The 16,008-nt window shown below is 36.5% G+C and overlaps 1 gene segment (V, D, J or C); it reads right to left on the reverse strand.

The window, feature by feature from the left end:
• Positions 1 to 7,147: 7,147 nt before the first annotated feature.
• LOC126494687 (Ig heavy chain V region PJ14-like) lies at positions 7,148 to 7,774 on the reverse strand. The segment is given in 2 exon segments: positions 7,148 to 7,569; positions 7,654 to 7,774. Coding segments are annotated over 2 exon segments (468 nt in total).
• Positions 7,775 to 16,008: the final 8,234 nt, after the last annotated feature.

Below are 16,008 nucleotides of genomic sequence, written 5' to 3' on the forward strand. Positions count from 1 at the left end.
TAGCCTTTTTTTGGCTTACTCTCACATCTTGATTTAACCCATTTCTGTTAATCTGTGTGCACCGTGAGGTCATGGAGCTTATGGGGAAAGATTTAGCATGTCTAACCTGGCAGCTCCATGGTTACTTTCTTCCTCCCAGAATTCAGTTCTTTCTTCTCTGCCTATCTAAGTTCTGTCCTATCAAAGGGCCAAGACAGTTTTTTTTTTTATTCAATCCAATGAAAGCAAAACATAGACAAAAGGACCTCCTACACCAGATATACATACTACTAATGTTAATGGATGTGACCTACTCCAGTCCCTTCCCTGGAACCTGGCAGACACAATGCATTCTATAGCTAATGAAGGTGAATCTATAACTTTTTGTTTTCTATAGAAATAAAGATGTAGTATCTTCCCCCAAGATGTTGTCCTGATACAACCCCTTTACATAAGCGCATTGGCCAAGATAAATGACCCAATCCAGATTGAGGGCAAGAAGATGTTTGCCCAAGAGGACAACCTCTCACTCATGTGATGTCTAATCTATATGTTATCCTTTGGATTCACATCTCAGACAAGTGATAAAAATAAAGTTTTCTTGAAAAGATAAATGAAACCCATCTTCTCTTGGATGTCACTAACAGTATTCTAAACTTTAACATGGGGTAATAATTCAAACAATATTTTTTAATGAAAATAATGAACATGTTTTTGAAATATCACCATTTGAATCAAGGCCTTATATAATATGCAAGAACTATTCAAGCAAGTTTTAAGAAAATATTTTATGTTTGATAACATATATTTTTATGTGTGAACAATATAGTGCTGATTATGGGTCGAACAGTGTTCATGGAAGTCAAAAAAGGGTACTGGGACGTCAAGAATTGCAGAAGAGCTGCCAATTGTGGTTGTCAGAAACTGGAGCTGTTCCTCTACAAGACAGTATGTTCTCTGAACCACTGAAGTGTTTCTTGACTACTTGGATGAGCAATCAATGCCTTTCCTGTCATGTTTTCTCAAGTTCTGTTCTCAAAGGCCAAAGTATAACATTGAACTGAATAAACCTGAAAGACACTGTTTGAGTGAAAGCCAGACAGCAGGAACACAAAATGACTTCTTATCAAGTGGAATCTGAGAAAACTGACTTCATGTTAAGTAACACTGATGGGACGTTGACCCTGGCTTACACACTGTAGATTGCAGTGTCTAAACAGTTATAATGGGAAGATTATTCAGACAATGAACTGCATGGATATTGACCACAGTTAATATGATATTATGTACATCTATGGAATGATTTGGTCTTCTGAAATACTGAAATATTCCCCCAAACAATAACTGTGTAGTCACTCAACAGTGGACAAATATGCGAGAAGATAACGGTGGACATGGTAAATAAAGTTTCAAGCACCACACAGTACTATAAGACTATTACTAAAAATACAAGCAGAAGAGAAATAAATGCATTATGAACATCTCTCTTGCTAGCAGTTAGATTGTACTCAAGTGAGGTTACTTCATAAATATCAACTGTACAAATTTTTATTTTACATTAATAAATTATAGCACCATTTGCATATATTTAAAAAATTTAAGATGTAAACAATAATTTATTATATTTTTAATTATACTACTCTTTTATTTATAACCATAATGTTAATCAATCACCTTTCCGTTCCTGGATTTCTTTTAATGAATTACAATACTTTATAGATATCAGTAATTTTATTTTTTAACCTAGTAAGAAAAAAAATTAAAAAGTCTCACTCAAACAATATAGCATGAATAGTTATAAAATAATTTAAAGTGGGGAAAGTTTAAATAGTTATGAAATGATTTAATGTGAGAAAAATATGTATTTATATTATACATATTATTTGGGGCTACCAGATACTGATGAAATGTATTTTCATGTCTGCTCTGAATAAACCAGGGTCAGTCAATTATTATGGGACCATCTTCTGGACCAATAGTGAACAGGTCAGATTCTTCAGTTATTTGTATATGACCTATTTAAAGAAAAATCTACACATAATTTATAAAATAGTTATTTGCACGAATTTGTTTATTTTACAATTGACACCAAATTGATGGCCAGACAGAATTAAGGAAAGAACAGCATAGAAATCTATGTGCTGTAGTCACACACTATCAGGGCACATGTTATAAGAATACCTACTCCATTGTTTTTTACCTTGAGATTGTGCATGTCCTGATTTTGCATTCATAACATCTAGTTATGGTTTCCTTTATAACTCCCTAGAACAATCCCTAGACAGTCAAGAGCAGTCTAATTCAAGGGACTTTACATGTACTCTTAATTTTTCTCTTGTATTTAAGTGGAAGATACTTCTACTTTTTGTTTATTAATTTACTGATACTGATGTGGATATGTGAGCAGTAACTTGGGATATAGTGTTAGAATCTTAATATCATGTCATGGATATTTTTTATCATAGTGTAAATGCTTAGAATTAGAACTTCTAGTTATTGGCTTTGGTATATTTTAGGTCTAACCAAATTGTTTAAGTGTTTCTCCCTGCTCATACCTAGTCCCCAGCAGTCATGAATTCTGATCCTCAGCCTGAGCCTGGGTAACATGAGACTGAATAATCTATTTTCTGCTTTGTGTGGAATTATGCAATTCATTGTTATAAGTCTTGATGTCAGGATTCTAAGAATCTTGACACTTCTGTATCTCTCCAAACCTTCAACACTCACTGCTGATATCACTGCAGCTGTCTTTGATAAAACTGATGATAGAGGGGGAAAAGGACTAAAGCTGACATCTGGTGAAACATGCACACTGGAGGCAGAGAATTTTGTGATCTGAGGGTTCAGGACGCAGCTGAAGAGGAACCAGTCCTCTGTATTTTGATGTGAAATGTAAATTTTATCAAGAGGGAAATACATAATAATGTGAATTGTCAGAAATTATAATGAAGTGAATACTTCTACGTCCTGGTGGTTTTGAATAAGAAAATAATGAATATTAAATTTCCAATATTAATGTTGTGAAACATTAATTCAGGGTACAAATAGTATTTCCATCATTTCCACAAAAAAAATCCAAAAAATTACAGATTACTGTAAATTCCTAAGCATACTTAATGAACTTATATTTAACAAGTGTCCTAACTTAAGTCTTCTTTTGAAATACAAATTTACACACACACACACACACAAACAACACAACACAGCACAATGTATTGAATGGAATTAAATGGAAACATATATGTAAATTCATGGCACATATAAAATGATATGTCAATTTGTCTGACAAGGAGAAGCAAATGTATAGCTCAAATGATTTGATTTGTGGGTATAATCCATTGGTTCTAGCTTGGGAACAAATAAAAAGCTTGATAGGCTTCAACAGAGGAGAGGACCCTCAACTGGACTTTTTGACTGAAAGAAGAAACCTCACATTTTAAAATTAAAGCAAGAGTTCATGCAGCATAGTCTATAACACCCATACTTCTGACGTGACCCCTAATGGTCTTGGAACTCCTGTTGGTCCTTTGCATCCCCTCCTGTTTCCACTGTGTGTCAGTCACAGTAATATATGTCTCTGTCCTCAGTTTACAGAGTGTTGCATTTTGAGAAAACTTGTCTCTTTGAGGTGATCCTGCTAATGGTGACTCAGAATATGAGAACTGAATTATATTTGCACAGATACTGAGATTCACAGGAAGATGGAAGAGGTAACTTTGACTGTGGCGTCATTTTTGAGTTGATGGTCTCAATTCTGAGACCATGATGAAGAGGAAATGTCAGCTTCTAAACTCTCTGAGCTAGTGGGTTGCCAGTCCAGCTTCTGGTTTCTGAGTCTTTGCTGGTAAATAGAACATTAGAGATTTCATTACAAACTACATTTTGTGGAAGTGCTAGGTTTGGATCTGATTGACTCAGGCATGGGCTGGTTAGTAACTATGGAATCACTTTATGAAACTGCAGCAGCTACAGGTGCAGTCACTGTGAAGGTGTTAAAAGAACAAGGTTTTATTTTTATATACATGGAAGAAAAGAAGATGATAAAATTATAGTGAACATGGCAAAAATTAACATTTTCAAATATATTTTAGATGACAAATCAAGAATCATTAAAATCACCTTAACTTAAAACATACAGAAGCTTTCTTGTTGAGAAAAGTGAGGGGGTAGCAGTTACAAAATTTATAACCACAAAATGTTATATCTTGCCTGTTTAATAAAAACAGAATGCATTTTAGCAATGAAAATCCAAACATTATATATAAAAATTTTCTGGATAATTTTGTCTCATGTGAATAAACAGGAATGTCTCTAAACTGCCTGAGAATCAGGAAGACATAAGAACTGGTGCCTAACCTTGACCAAATTGCAGCCCAATATTTATAGCATGGTCTTCTCTGATAAAACCTGCAAATAGGATTCAGTGTCCACATCCTACAATTCATTCTGAATACAAGTATTTCTGTGCATTATGACAAATCCTAGTGCTTCATGTCAGAGTGCTCTGGGTTGTGGACAGTAGGTGTGTATTTTAGGATTTCCCATTGGTAAGTTGCGACAAAGAGATTTAGGATGTTAGCTCTGATGCCCAGGCTTATGGACCAGTTGGAGGTTGTCTCACAGGTGGACAAAAGCAAGAAGAAGAATTTTATATTCTATGTATATGTTAAATTTATTTAATAATTAAAATTAACAGATACATGATTTGTGTTTATTTTCAATAACATGGAATACAAAAAGATATTGTATAAGAGAGATTCCTTAGTCCTGAAGACAGAGGATGAATGTGAGAGCTTGGAGAAAAATAATCCACTAGAAGGGAAAACACAGTGACTAGGAGGTTCTGCTTCAATTAGAAAAAAATACAGTCAATGTCTGTCCAAGTGCCACAAAGACCAGTGGCCAGTGAGCAATGCAGCAAACTCATCAAGTGAGCATAACTGTTGTACATAAAAATGTCCCATATTCCCGAAAATAATCTTTTTAGGTAATCATGAAAGGAGATTCAGGGCAACAATGAATATTTTCTTTTTTTGGTCTTACAGTATAATATTTTCATAGATGTTTACTCACTTGAAAACTTTGCAGGATGCTGATATTTGAACGCACAAATTATTATATGGCCATATTAACTCAATTAATTAATTTACAGAAATATAACCAATGTAACTTCTGTGCCCACTTTTAATTCTGGACAATTGTAATACTGAAAGAAATTAAGTGAAAATTATAGAAATGTGATAGCTACAATCACAATTTATTGTGGGCGTTTCTGTGAGATTTGACACCTCAGGCTTCACGTATAGAGAGTCCATCAGTGAGAGACAGTATAACAGTGGGATATGGAAATATTCATTGAAGTGCAATAATCTATTTTAATTGAAATGTCATTTTCTTCAGATCTCACATATAAATGAGAATGCTGGGCATGTGTTCTTGTATATAAAATTTTTGTGGTTTGCCAAAATTTCTTTACAGTAAAGTAACAGAACTATGTTCCCTTTTACAAGGCACAAGGCCCATTTTTCTCCATCCTCATAGCTCTGTGATTTCTTTTTTTTTTTTTTTTTACTTTAGTAAATGGGTCTTGAATTATTAAATACAGGCAACTTATCATTTTGGCTTTAATTTTCATTTTTATGTTGATCAAAGATGCTTGTTCTATGAAATATCCTCTGCCCACTTGCTTTGGCCAAGATGAAAGACCCAAAGGAGAGGATGGCCTGCAGTAAAATGTCTGTTCATGAGGGCAATAGAGCTATGTGCTATCCTTAGACTCAAATTTCAGACAAGTGATAGAAATGAGTTATATTTGAGAAAGAAATAAGACTGATCTCTTGGATGAGACAAAAATGTTAGGTGTTAAAGGTACAAACCTTTGTACAAAGAGTAATGGTATTTCAAAAACAATATTCATTAATCCACATGAAGAATACTTTTTGAAATTTAATATATGTATAAAAGCTTCATATAAACTATGGAATACACACATTGTGTTAACTCAATAGTGGATGAGATAGTGAAATATTTTGTTTTTTAATTATGTGTGTATGTTTCTGGGTCAGTAGTGTAATGTGCATGGGGACAAATAGAAAGCATGGGTTTTCCAGACTTACAGGGAGGTATGACTTAATGATTGTGCATGCCAAAAATTGAAGCTGTTTCCCTGAAAGAATAGTATGCTCTTTGAACCTCTGAGCTACTTTCCGAGTGCACAGATGAGCAGTAGCAACCTTTCCCTTTAATGTGTGCTGTAGCTCAGTTCTCAGCAGTTGAAATATCAAACCAATCTGCATGTCAGAGGGCCTTGTGTCAGTAATAGCCAGGAATCAAGAGGACAAGACGACCACTTAACCTGTGCAACTTAAGAATTTCATCTTTGAAAAAGTAAAATTAGAGAAGTCTGGTCATGGTTTGGACAGTGTAAAGTAAGAAGATTAAGCAGTTAGTCTGGAAGGATTATCCTAAATAATGAGTTATATGGAAGTTGACCAAAGTTAATAAGAACACATCCTGTTTTAATATATGGAGAAAGTCAGTTTTAAAATTAGACACACCCCCAAACAATAACTAATCATTCAGCCCGAGGAACCACTGATTATAAGTCTGATGGGAAATTAATTCTTACTAAGATGCAAATGCATGAAATGGTATCTGTCAAAAGCAATAATCAATTCTATCTTTTTATGGGACCTTCTTGATGTAGAAGGAAACTATGGGTATTTCAGTTTCCAGTGTGTTGAGGAAAAAATTACTTTAAATTAGGGAAGCTGTGGTTTCTCTATCACAGGTGCAAAAAGAAACAGGACAAATTACAGGTCTTTTAAAGTTTTCTAGCTTATAATTGAACCTAACATCCAACAATTGTCTGGTGAATCCTTTAAAATATCTATATATATATAAGAAAATGTTTGAATATGTATGTATATGTGTATGTGTATGTGAAACATATAAAGTTATATGCCATTCTGTCTAATAATAATAAGCAGATTGTTATCTTACAAGCTATTTGTTATAGTATTTGAACAAATAGGAAGTTTATTAGACTATGACAGTTAAGAAAGGCCTCTAGAGATTTTTTTTTCCAATTTGTGTTTGGAAGAGGAACACGCAGATACTAATATTGAAACATATTCTCAGGCAGCACAGTCTAGAACTTCTTATCTAATTAAGCAACCACATACTGGTCTTGGGAGACCTTGTTGGTCCCCGTTGCCCTCTGCTGGTCGTGAGTGTCTCCATATGGAGGTTTTTGTTCAGGCTCACACTGGAGTTCTCTCACTGTGTTTCTGGCACAGTAATACATGGCTGTGTCCTCAGTTTGCAGACTGTTCAGTTTTAAGAATGCTTGGCTCTTGGAGGTATCTCTGGTGATGGTGATTCGGGACTGGAGAGCTGAATTATAATTTGTGCTTCCACTACCCCATATTACTCCCATCCACTCCAGACCCTTTCCTGGGGGTTGGCGGATCCAGCTTACACCATAGCTGGTTAATGAGAACCCAGAGACAGTGCAGGTGAGCGACAGGGTCTGTGGTGGCTGCACCAGGCCAGGTCCTGACTCCTTTAGCTGTATCTGGGACAGGGCACCTAGGGACAAGCAACATCACCATCAGTTATATAAACCATAGATGAAAAACTTGGGTTCCTTTTCTGAAACCCTGAAGCACTTACAGCTTGGAAATGTCACCAGGCAGAGGAGCAGCACCAGGACAGCCATGATGTGTTGGAGGCTCTAGTCAGAAGGAGATGGGGCCTCTCAGCTTGGCCTTGGATTTCATCCTGAGCTTGAGGAGTGCTTTGCATTGGGGGAGGTCCCAGAGTGCATAAAAGGAAGCAAAGGCAATGTTTGCAATTTCTCCTCCAGGAAACTGAGATTTGGTTTGTGTGTCGTAGAGGTACTTGATATTGAACCTCAGGAACATTGTGATGCTGTCTGGATTTCCAATTCCGAAGAAACAGGAAATATTATTAGTTATAACATTCAGGCCTGAGAAGCAAAACATGGAAGTTTTTACATTAACTAGGTCCAAATTCATTCAGTGCAGGCAGAGGAGAATGCCAGGTTCTTAATATATTTATATATCTCAGTAACTTCCTGGAAAGAATTTAAATGGTATTGGCACTTTTGGTGATTAGAAATCCTGTTTAAGGAACTACTTAAAATTCTTTGTTTTGGTGTCTGTGGAGTTGTCTCATTCTTATAACTTCTCAGGAAATAACTTGTGAGGAAGCAGCTCTCACACATTTCATACATATGATTTCACATGTTTATCTTTAATAAAATCTGAGGAACTGATTTGTGTCCTATCTTATTAGGCTCAGATTTCACCTTCTCACTTATGAACATCCTACCTGGACAATAGTTTTTATTCTTCTTGATTTATTTCAGTCTATCCATGTACTTTTATATATTTGTCTATCACTCTCCTAAGCTTGTAGCCAATCGCAGGTTCCTAAATATGATTATTGCTTTGGTAAGTGATGGGAAGCTCGGCCACTCATAACACTTCATAAAAATCAACAGCATGACTTTAAGTGTCTTTTGGCCATTTGAACTTCTTCTGTTGAGAATTCTCTGTTCAGTTCAGTGCCCCATTTTTTAATTGGGTTAATTAGCATTTTAATTGGGATAATGGAAGGATGGATATGGGAGCAGGGAAGTATATATCTTAATTGTGGCAGGCATTTTAGGGTTGGCAAGAGCCTTAACTCTAGTGGGGTTCCAAGGGGTCCAGTGTGATGTCCCCCACTAGGTCCTTGGGCACCTGAGGAGAGAGAACCTGAAATGGCCCGATCCTATAGCCATACTAATGAATATCTTGCATATCACCATAGTACCTTCATCAGACGATGGATGGAGATAAAGACAGAGACCCACATTGGAGCAATGGACTGAGCTCCCAAGGTCCAAATGAGGAACAGAAGGAGGGAGAACATGAGCAAGGAAGTCAAGACCGCGAGGGGGGCACCCACCCAGTGAGACAGTGGGGCTGATCCATTGGGAGCTCACCAAGGCCAGCTGTACTGGGACTGAAAATGCATGGGATAAAACCGGACTCTCTGAATAAGGTGGACAATGAGAGCTGCTGAGAAGCTAAGGAAAATGGCACTGAGTTTTGATCCTACTGCATGTACTGGCTTTGTGGGAGCCTAGGCAGTTTGGATGCTCACCTTACTAGACCTGGATGGAGAAGGGAGGACCTTGGACTGCCCACAGGGCAGGGAACCCTGACTGCTCTTTTGTCTAGAGAGGGAGGAGGAGCGGAGTGAGGCTTGGGGAGTGGGGGGAGGGGGAGGGAAAAGGGAGGCGGGGAGGAGGAAGAAAATTTTAATAAAAATATTTAATAATAATAATAAATAAAAATTAAAAAAATCAACAGCACGTAGTTAAGTTTGAGGGTTATGTTCACTGAAATAATAACAAGACAGAGATCATTGGGTGATGACAAGAAGTGGACTGGAAGTCAGATATGAACATGGGAAACCCTGTGACTTGAATAATAAGCAATTCATAGATAACAAGAGTTTCTAGCATCTTTTCCTGTGTCTTGTTATGCAAATCACTTAGGAAGAGAAGTGTAGAGTTGAAACCTACCTGTTCATTCAAGACTCAGGGAAAGACTGTCTAATTAGGCATTAGAGACATTACAATTTGTGTCCATTATTTACTAGTGCATATTCTTTTTACTTTTTACTTTGAGTTGCAGTGGTCGAGACTCTCTTCACTTTAAGGAGACAGCCATCCTTTGAAAGCCCCGATCATCATATACAGTATGAGTTCAAGGTTCACTGTAATTTTTAATGCTTCAGGATTACAAAAAAAAATTTTCAGACATGATGTTTAGTATGTTTCATCTTGGGTTTGTTTGATATTTTCATTGTGGTTATAATAATCTGGAAAGGAGTATCTTAGAAATAAATGCACATTTCTTATACTATATTGGGGAACTAGGTACAAATCCACTTATTCAAATATTTTTTGTCCTTAGTTACTTCTGAGATATTTTGTAAGTTATGTTTCCATTTCTGTGAAAAGACACCATGACCACAAATGTTATAAGGAAACCGTATAATTTAGGGGGTTTTCCTGCAGCTTCAGAAGTTCAGACCATTCTCATCCTGGCAGGAAGAATGTCAGCATGCAGAAAGTCATGGTGCTGGAGGACTAGCTGAGAGTCCAACATCTTCCAAGGAACAAGAATTCAACTGATAGACGGGGCAGCATCCTGAGCCTAGAAAACCTCAATGCCTACCCTCCAAATGACACATTTCTTCCAATCAGGCCATGTACTCTCCACCAATACCACACATCTTTAAAGTGTCACTCCCTTTGATATTATTTGTGCCAATTTCATTCAAACTCCCACAGAGAGTTTGTGTCCATATCCTATACTCTCTTACTCCTCGGGTTTCTCTTTTTCCATGAGACTCTCTAGAAGGAAGTCACTGGGAAAACAGCATTTGCAAAGGGAATTCATTCATGGTAAAATCACACATTATTCATTATTATCTTCTATTTGAGAGGTGTATCCTTATTCTTAAGGGTTTATTCAATCATTTGATTAATTATGTAAAGTGGATAGATGGGTACTCACTTAATGGGTCATGGAGAATTAACAGTGACAGCTTGTGTGGTGGTCAAGATTATTTTTATATGTTATAGACTAGGGTTATCATGAAAAAGGGAACCTTATTTGGAAAAAAATACCCCACTATATTCGTCTTCAGACAAGACTGATATCATTTTCTTGATTAATGACTGATGCAGGAGGGGCCAGACAGATGTAGATGTTGCCATCGTGCGCAGGTGTCCCTGCATTTTATAAGGAAGCAAGCTGCACAACCATGGAAAACAAGCCTATGAATTGAGTTTGTCTATCTATCTATCTATCTATCTATCTATCTATCTATCTATCTATCATCTATCTATCTATCCACCTACTTATTTTTGGTTTTTCAAGACATGGTTTCTCTGTAGGTTTGGGGCCTGTCCTGGAACTAGCTCTTGTAAATCTGGCTAGCCTAGAATTTACAGAGATCCACCTGGCTCTGCCTCCTGAGTGCTGGGATTCTAGGCATGAATTGAGTTTATTTGTTATCTCTGATTTAGTTCCCACTTTTTGGTTTCTTAGGTCTTCATTTCACGTCCCAATTTTCCTCCATGATGGTCTCTAATATTTAAGATTATAAAAACACTTTCCTTTCCATGTTGCTGACCACATCAGTAGGTAACAGACTGGGTCAGTTTAAAATTTTTCTGATGAGAGAATGGGGGTGGGGATGATGACAGTATGCACAACTGCAACCATAGTCACATATACAGTTACACTGTTAGGTACAGCCGCACTTCATGACACACAAATTCACACTCACACAGAGTCACACTTACAGACACAGTCACAAATATGATTACACTCCAATGGTAACATTTAATGATGTAATCACATACACACACACACACACCCCACCACTACCACTTCCAACACCTCCACTACTACCACATCCACATGTAGAAATATTTATTTATAAGCAGAGGGGCTGAATTTCTTTCTTCCTGTCTTTTACACAGGACCACTCTGGTTGGCTTGGTCTCACTATGTAGACCAAGTTGATATTGAACCATGAAAGAATCTCTTGCTACTATCTCCCCAGCGATAGAATCAAAGGTATTCATTCCCAACCATCTCATACAGAGTTCTTCAAAAATTGAAATTTTTTTCATATAATGAATTCTTATTATTATGTTCTTCCCCCATCTCTTCCCATATCTTTCCTCTTTCACAACTTGTCCAACTCTATAACAGGCTTCTTTTTAGAGACATATTTGGGGCCAGACATATAACATTCATTTTCATATTGATAAGTTTAAAAGTACAGAATTGACAATACTTGTTCTCTCAAAAATTATTATATGATATATATATATATATATATATATATATATATATTAGTTTTATAGTTTACAACATCTTCATTAATGTTTACAATGAATAGTGTTACAATTCAGGGCTGAGGAGATGGTTCAGTATTAAGGTGCCTGCCTCACAGAATATGTGTTTTAGCTTGATTTTCAGCACTTAACTCTGAAGCTGGAAGTGATGATTTATCCTTATATTATCAGAACTGGTGAGATAGTAAAAGGAGCTTCTCTGGATCTTGCCATCCAACCATTCTATATGACTCTCCTGAACTTCAGGTTTAGTGTGAGACCTTCAAAAAATAAGGTAGATGTCAACTGAGGAATATATTCAGAATCGATTTGTGGCCTGTACACATGCATGTGCAATCATACACTGTGATAATTAACGTTTCCATCTTTCGATCATTTCCCTTTTCATGTTTTGAACTAATCATTTACAGTTATTTAGGAACAAGTCAAGAACGCTGCAGTCCTAGGCAGAGCTGATTGTTATGGGAAGCAAGAACAGAACTCCTCTCACTCACTGTATACTTATTTCCACTTGAAAACTTTCATCTGCACTTCCTACTCTAGGAGCTATCATTCCTTCTCCAGCCACAAAATTGCCTGTTTCAAGTCTGTGAATGTGGTAAACGATATTTCTCTGTATACAATTCTGATTTTTTTAATTTGAAATTTTTTCTTTGAACTTAATACCTTGTAGATGGAATGCAAGTACTATAACTCAGAGCTAGCCTGGCCCTCCTGTCCTTTCAAATATCACATTTTCCATCAGGAAATAAAGTTTTTATGAAAACATTCAAAACAAACACCAGCCCCCCACTTCTATTTGATATCCAGCACTTACGATTGTATGTAACACAGCAGAAAAATAGATCTGATCAATATTCTGAATTTAGAGTAGGAAGAACAAATAAAATCAAAGAAATAAAATGAGGCTGGGGAAAGAACCTTCCTTCCCAGCTGGTGTCTCATATCCAGAATCTATAGTACATGAAATGATGAAATTATTATGTACTGTAAGGACTCCTAGACCATTCAGGAATCTCCCTAATTTTATTCAACACCACATACTTGCATGAAATAGTAAAAAATAAGAATGTACTGTGCACATGAAAACACATTGTCTGCAACACACTGAACTGAGGAAGGCAGGGGCTACTGAGTTGTGCTCTCAGTCATTTGTGTTCTGATTGTCACTTTGGATCTTAAGCAGAAAGTGGATCTGGGTTGTGTTTAGAGCCTTTATAAAGGGAAGGGAGGTCCTGACTGTGAAGTCAATCCCCCACTCCATGTCTCCCAGGGCACCTGACACCTGAGCTGAGCTCTGTGTTCAGAAGATGCTGTGTTAATTTCTGTAAGGTAATCTATTAACATAGTAAAAGAAAATATGCCTCTCTTAAGCAAACACATAAACTCCCAGGCATAGACACAGACAGACAGACATAACAAAAGAGAAAACCTATACAAAGACTTATATACTGGAGCAAAGAGATATATGTATGTCAATACATTATTTGAATGTCATTTATTCTATTTAAAACATCATGTTCATTCATAATATACCTTGATAATAGTGATACATCCAAGTACCCTCTCTCTCCTGCATCTTACTCTAGATGACCCTGTGTTTCCTGAGCTATGTGTTATCCTGTGGACTGAAATCTCAGAGAAGTGATTAAAATGACTTGTTCTTGAGAAGAGAAATGAGACAGTTCTTTTGATGCGAAATATATCCTAAACTTTAACAGGGAGTAGTAATGATTGAAACACAGTATTTATTAAAATGAGGAATAAATACTTGGAATTTTTTTGAATCAAAACATCATATGTACTACACAAGAACATTTTTTTTCAAATTAACTCCCAGTACTAGATTAGTAGTTTGTTAAATAAATGCTTTTTATCAAGACAGGATTTCTCTGTTTATAGTCCTAGCTGTCCTGCATCTGGCTCTGTAGACCAGGCTGGCCTTGAACTCAAACGATCAGCCTGCTTCTGCCTCTTTAGTGCTGAAGTCAAAGATGTGCACCACCACCAGCAGTAAATACATTATTTTGAGTTATGCATACATGTTTCTGTGTGGATAGTACAGTGATCATGGAGACATTCAGAGGTCCATACTCACATGCGGTTATGAACTGCACTGAGTCTATGGTTTACAATCTCCTCTGTCTTTAGTTTCTCTAAGATTTCATGCTGATCATCACAGAATAAGTTCAACCCTTTATGTTTTCATTTTGTTCATGTCTAAGTACACCATAAATTTAAAAAAAGCAACTTAAATGGGGCAATAGAAATAGCTCTGCAGTTCAGATTCTTGCTAAAGCAGAACCTTCAACTGGGATCTTAACTATGAACTCACGTCTTCAAGGCTACACAAAGAGCTGTGTGTCAGCCAACAAGTTTTCCCATTCATGGGATGTGGAGACAGCATAATCACTGGGACTCACTAAAACTAGTCTAATTATTTGTGATCTCCAGGCCGTGGTGCAGGAAGTCCTTCTGTCTATGTGTTGCTTTTATTTGTTAATAAATAAAGTGCTTTTGGCCAATGGTGTAACAGAATATTGCTATATTGCTAGGCTGGAAGATATATATCCAGAGAGAGAGAGAGAGAGAGAGAGAGAGAGAGAGAGAGAGAGAGAGAGAGAGAGAGTAGGCAGAGTGAGTGAAACTCCATGTATCTGCCAGAAGAGAAAGACAAGAACCAACTGCCAGAACCTTGCCATGAGCATCATGGTAAAATATAAAATAAAAAGAAATGGGTTAACCAAAATATAAGAGGTAGCTACCAATATGCTTGTTAGTGATTGGCCAAGCAGTGATTAAAATAATATAGTTTCTGTGTGGTTATTTTGGGAGTCTGGGAGTCTGTGAAATAAACAAACAGCCTCCAGCAACAGGGTTATTTCATACAACTTTCTTTAAAATAAGGTGCTGATAGATAGTGAATGAATCACATATGAAAATGTACACAAATACACACATATATGCGGGCAGGGTTAGAGGAAGAAAGAGAGAGGAAGAAAAACAGCTTAACAAATACATACATGTATAAAAACAATTTTATAAAATAAAAATGAATAAAATAAATACAAAGACTCTTACCAAATTGAAGAATAGAAATCTAAATAAACATTTAAACACTTTAAGGATTACTACACACCACACCCATAAAGAGAATTCCTGATTGTGATTTGGAGAATCAACATAGAGATGTGTCTGGCTTTTTGTGCCTCTTCCAATAGGCTCTCCTGTGACCTAGAGCTCTGTGTGAACATAGCACCCCCTGCTGGTCCTTAGGAACCTGCAGGGAGGTTTGCATCTGAGCTCATAGTAGTATTCACTAACTGTGTACTTTGCACACCAATACATGGCTGTATTCTCAGTCCTAAGACTGCCTATTTTCATTTATTTTGACTGGGTCACTTTGGTTGGCCTCGACTCACTACGTAGACCAAAATGATATTGAGCAATGAGATATTTTCTACCCACTGCCATCCATTTAACTGGAATAAATCTATGCATCACCATTCCTGATCATCATGGGAAGAGTCTTAAAAAGTAATGATTTAATTTTTTTGAAATGTTTGTCATACAATATGTTCTGATTATTATTCCCTTTCTTCATTCTTTCTCAGGTCCTTTCTCTCTCCCATACTGCCCAGTTGCATAAATGGAAGAATTTTAAGGACATTGAAGGGATTGGCCTCATGGTATTCAATTTTATTTAGGCAATAAATGATTTAAAATACATAATTACAAATGTATCTCTCCATTAAAATCATTATATATTTATTTCTTTTATAGATTCAATATTCTTGCTAATGTATACAGTGTATAGTGGTAATATCCAGTCCTAAGAGAATGGCTATGGAATAATGTGCCTGCCTCCCCATTCCATCAGCCCTTTCTACTCTAGTGACTGCCATTTCCTCTGCAGTCATGAGATCACTTTTTATAGGTATTGTAATATGAGGAATTATATTTTTCTGTCTAAAATTCTGATAATTTTTAGTTGGACTTGGTTTTTGACCTTTCACACACATGGTAGACAAACACCTTATCACAAAAGTATACAATAGTCCTCCTAATTTTTTGAA

This window comes from Alexandromys fortis, unplaced genomic scaffold, assembly GCF_014885135.2.
Source record: "Alexandromys fortis isolate MF-2015 unplaced genomic scaffold, M_Fortis_MF-2015_v1.1 scaffold_323, whole genome shotgun sequence".
NCBI classification, from domain to species: domain Eukaryota; kingdom Metazoa; phylum Chordata; class Mammalia; order Rodentia; family Cricetidae; genus Alexandromys; species Alexandromys fortis.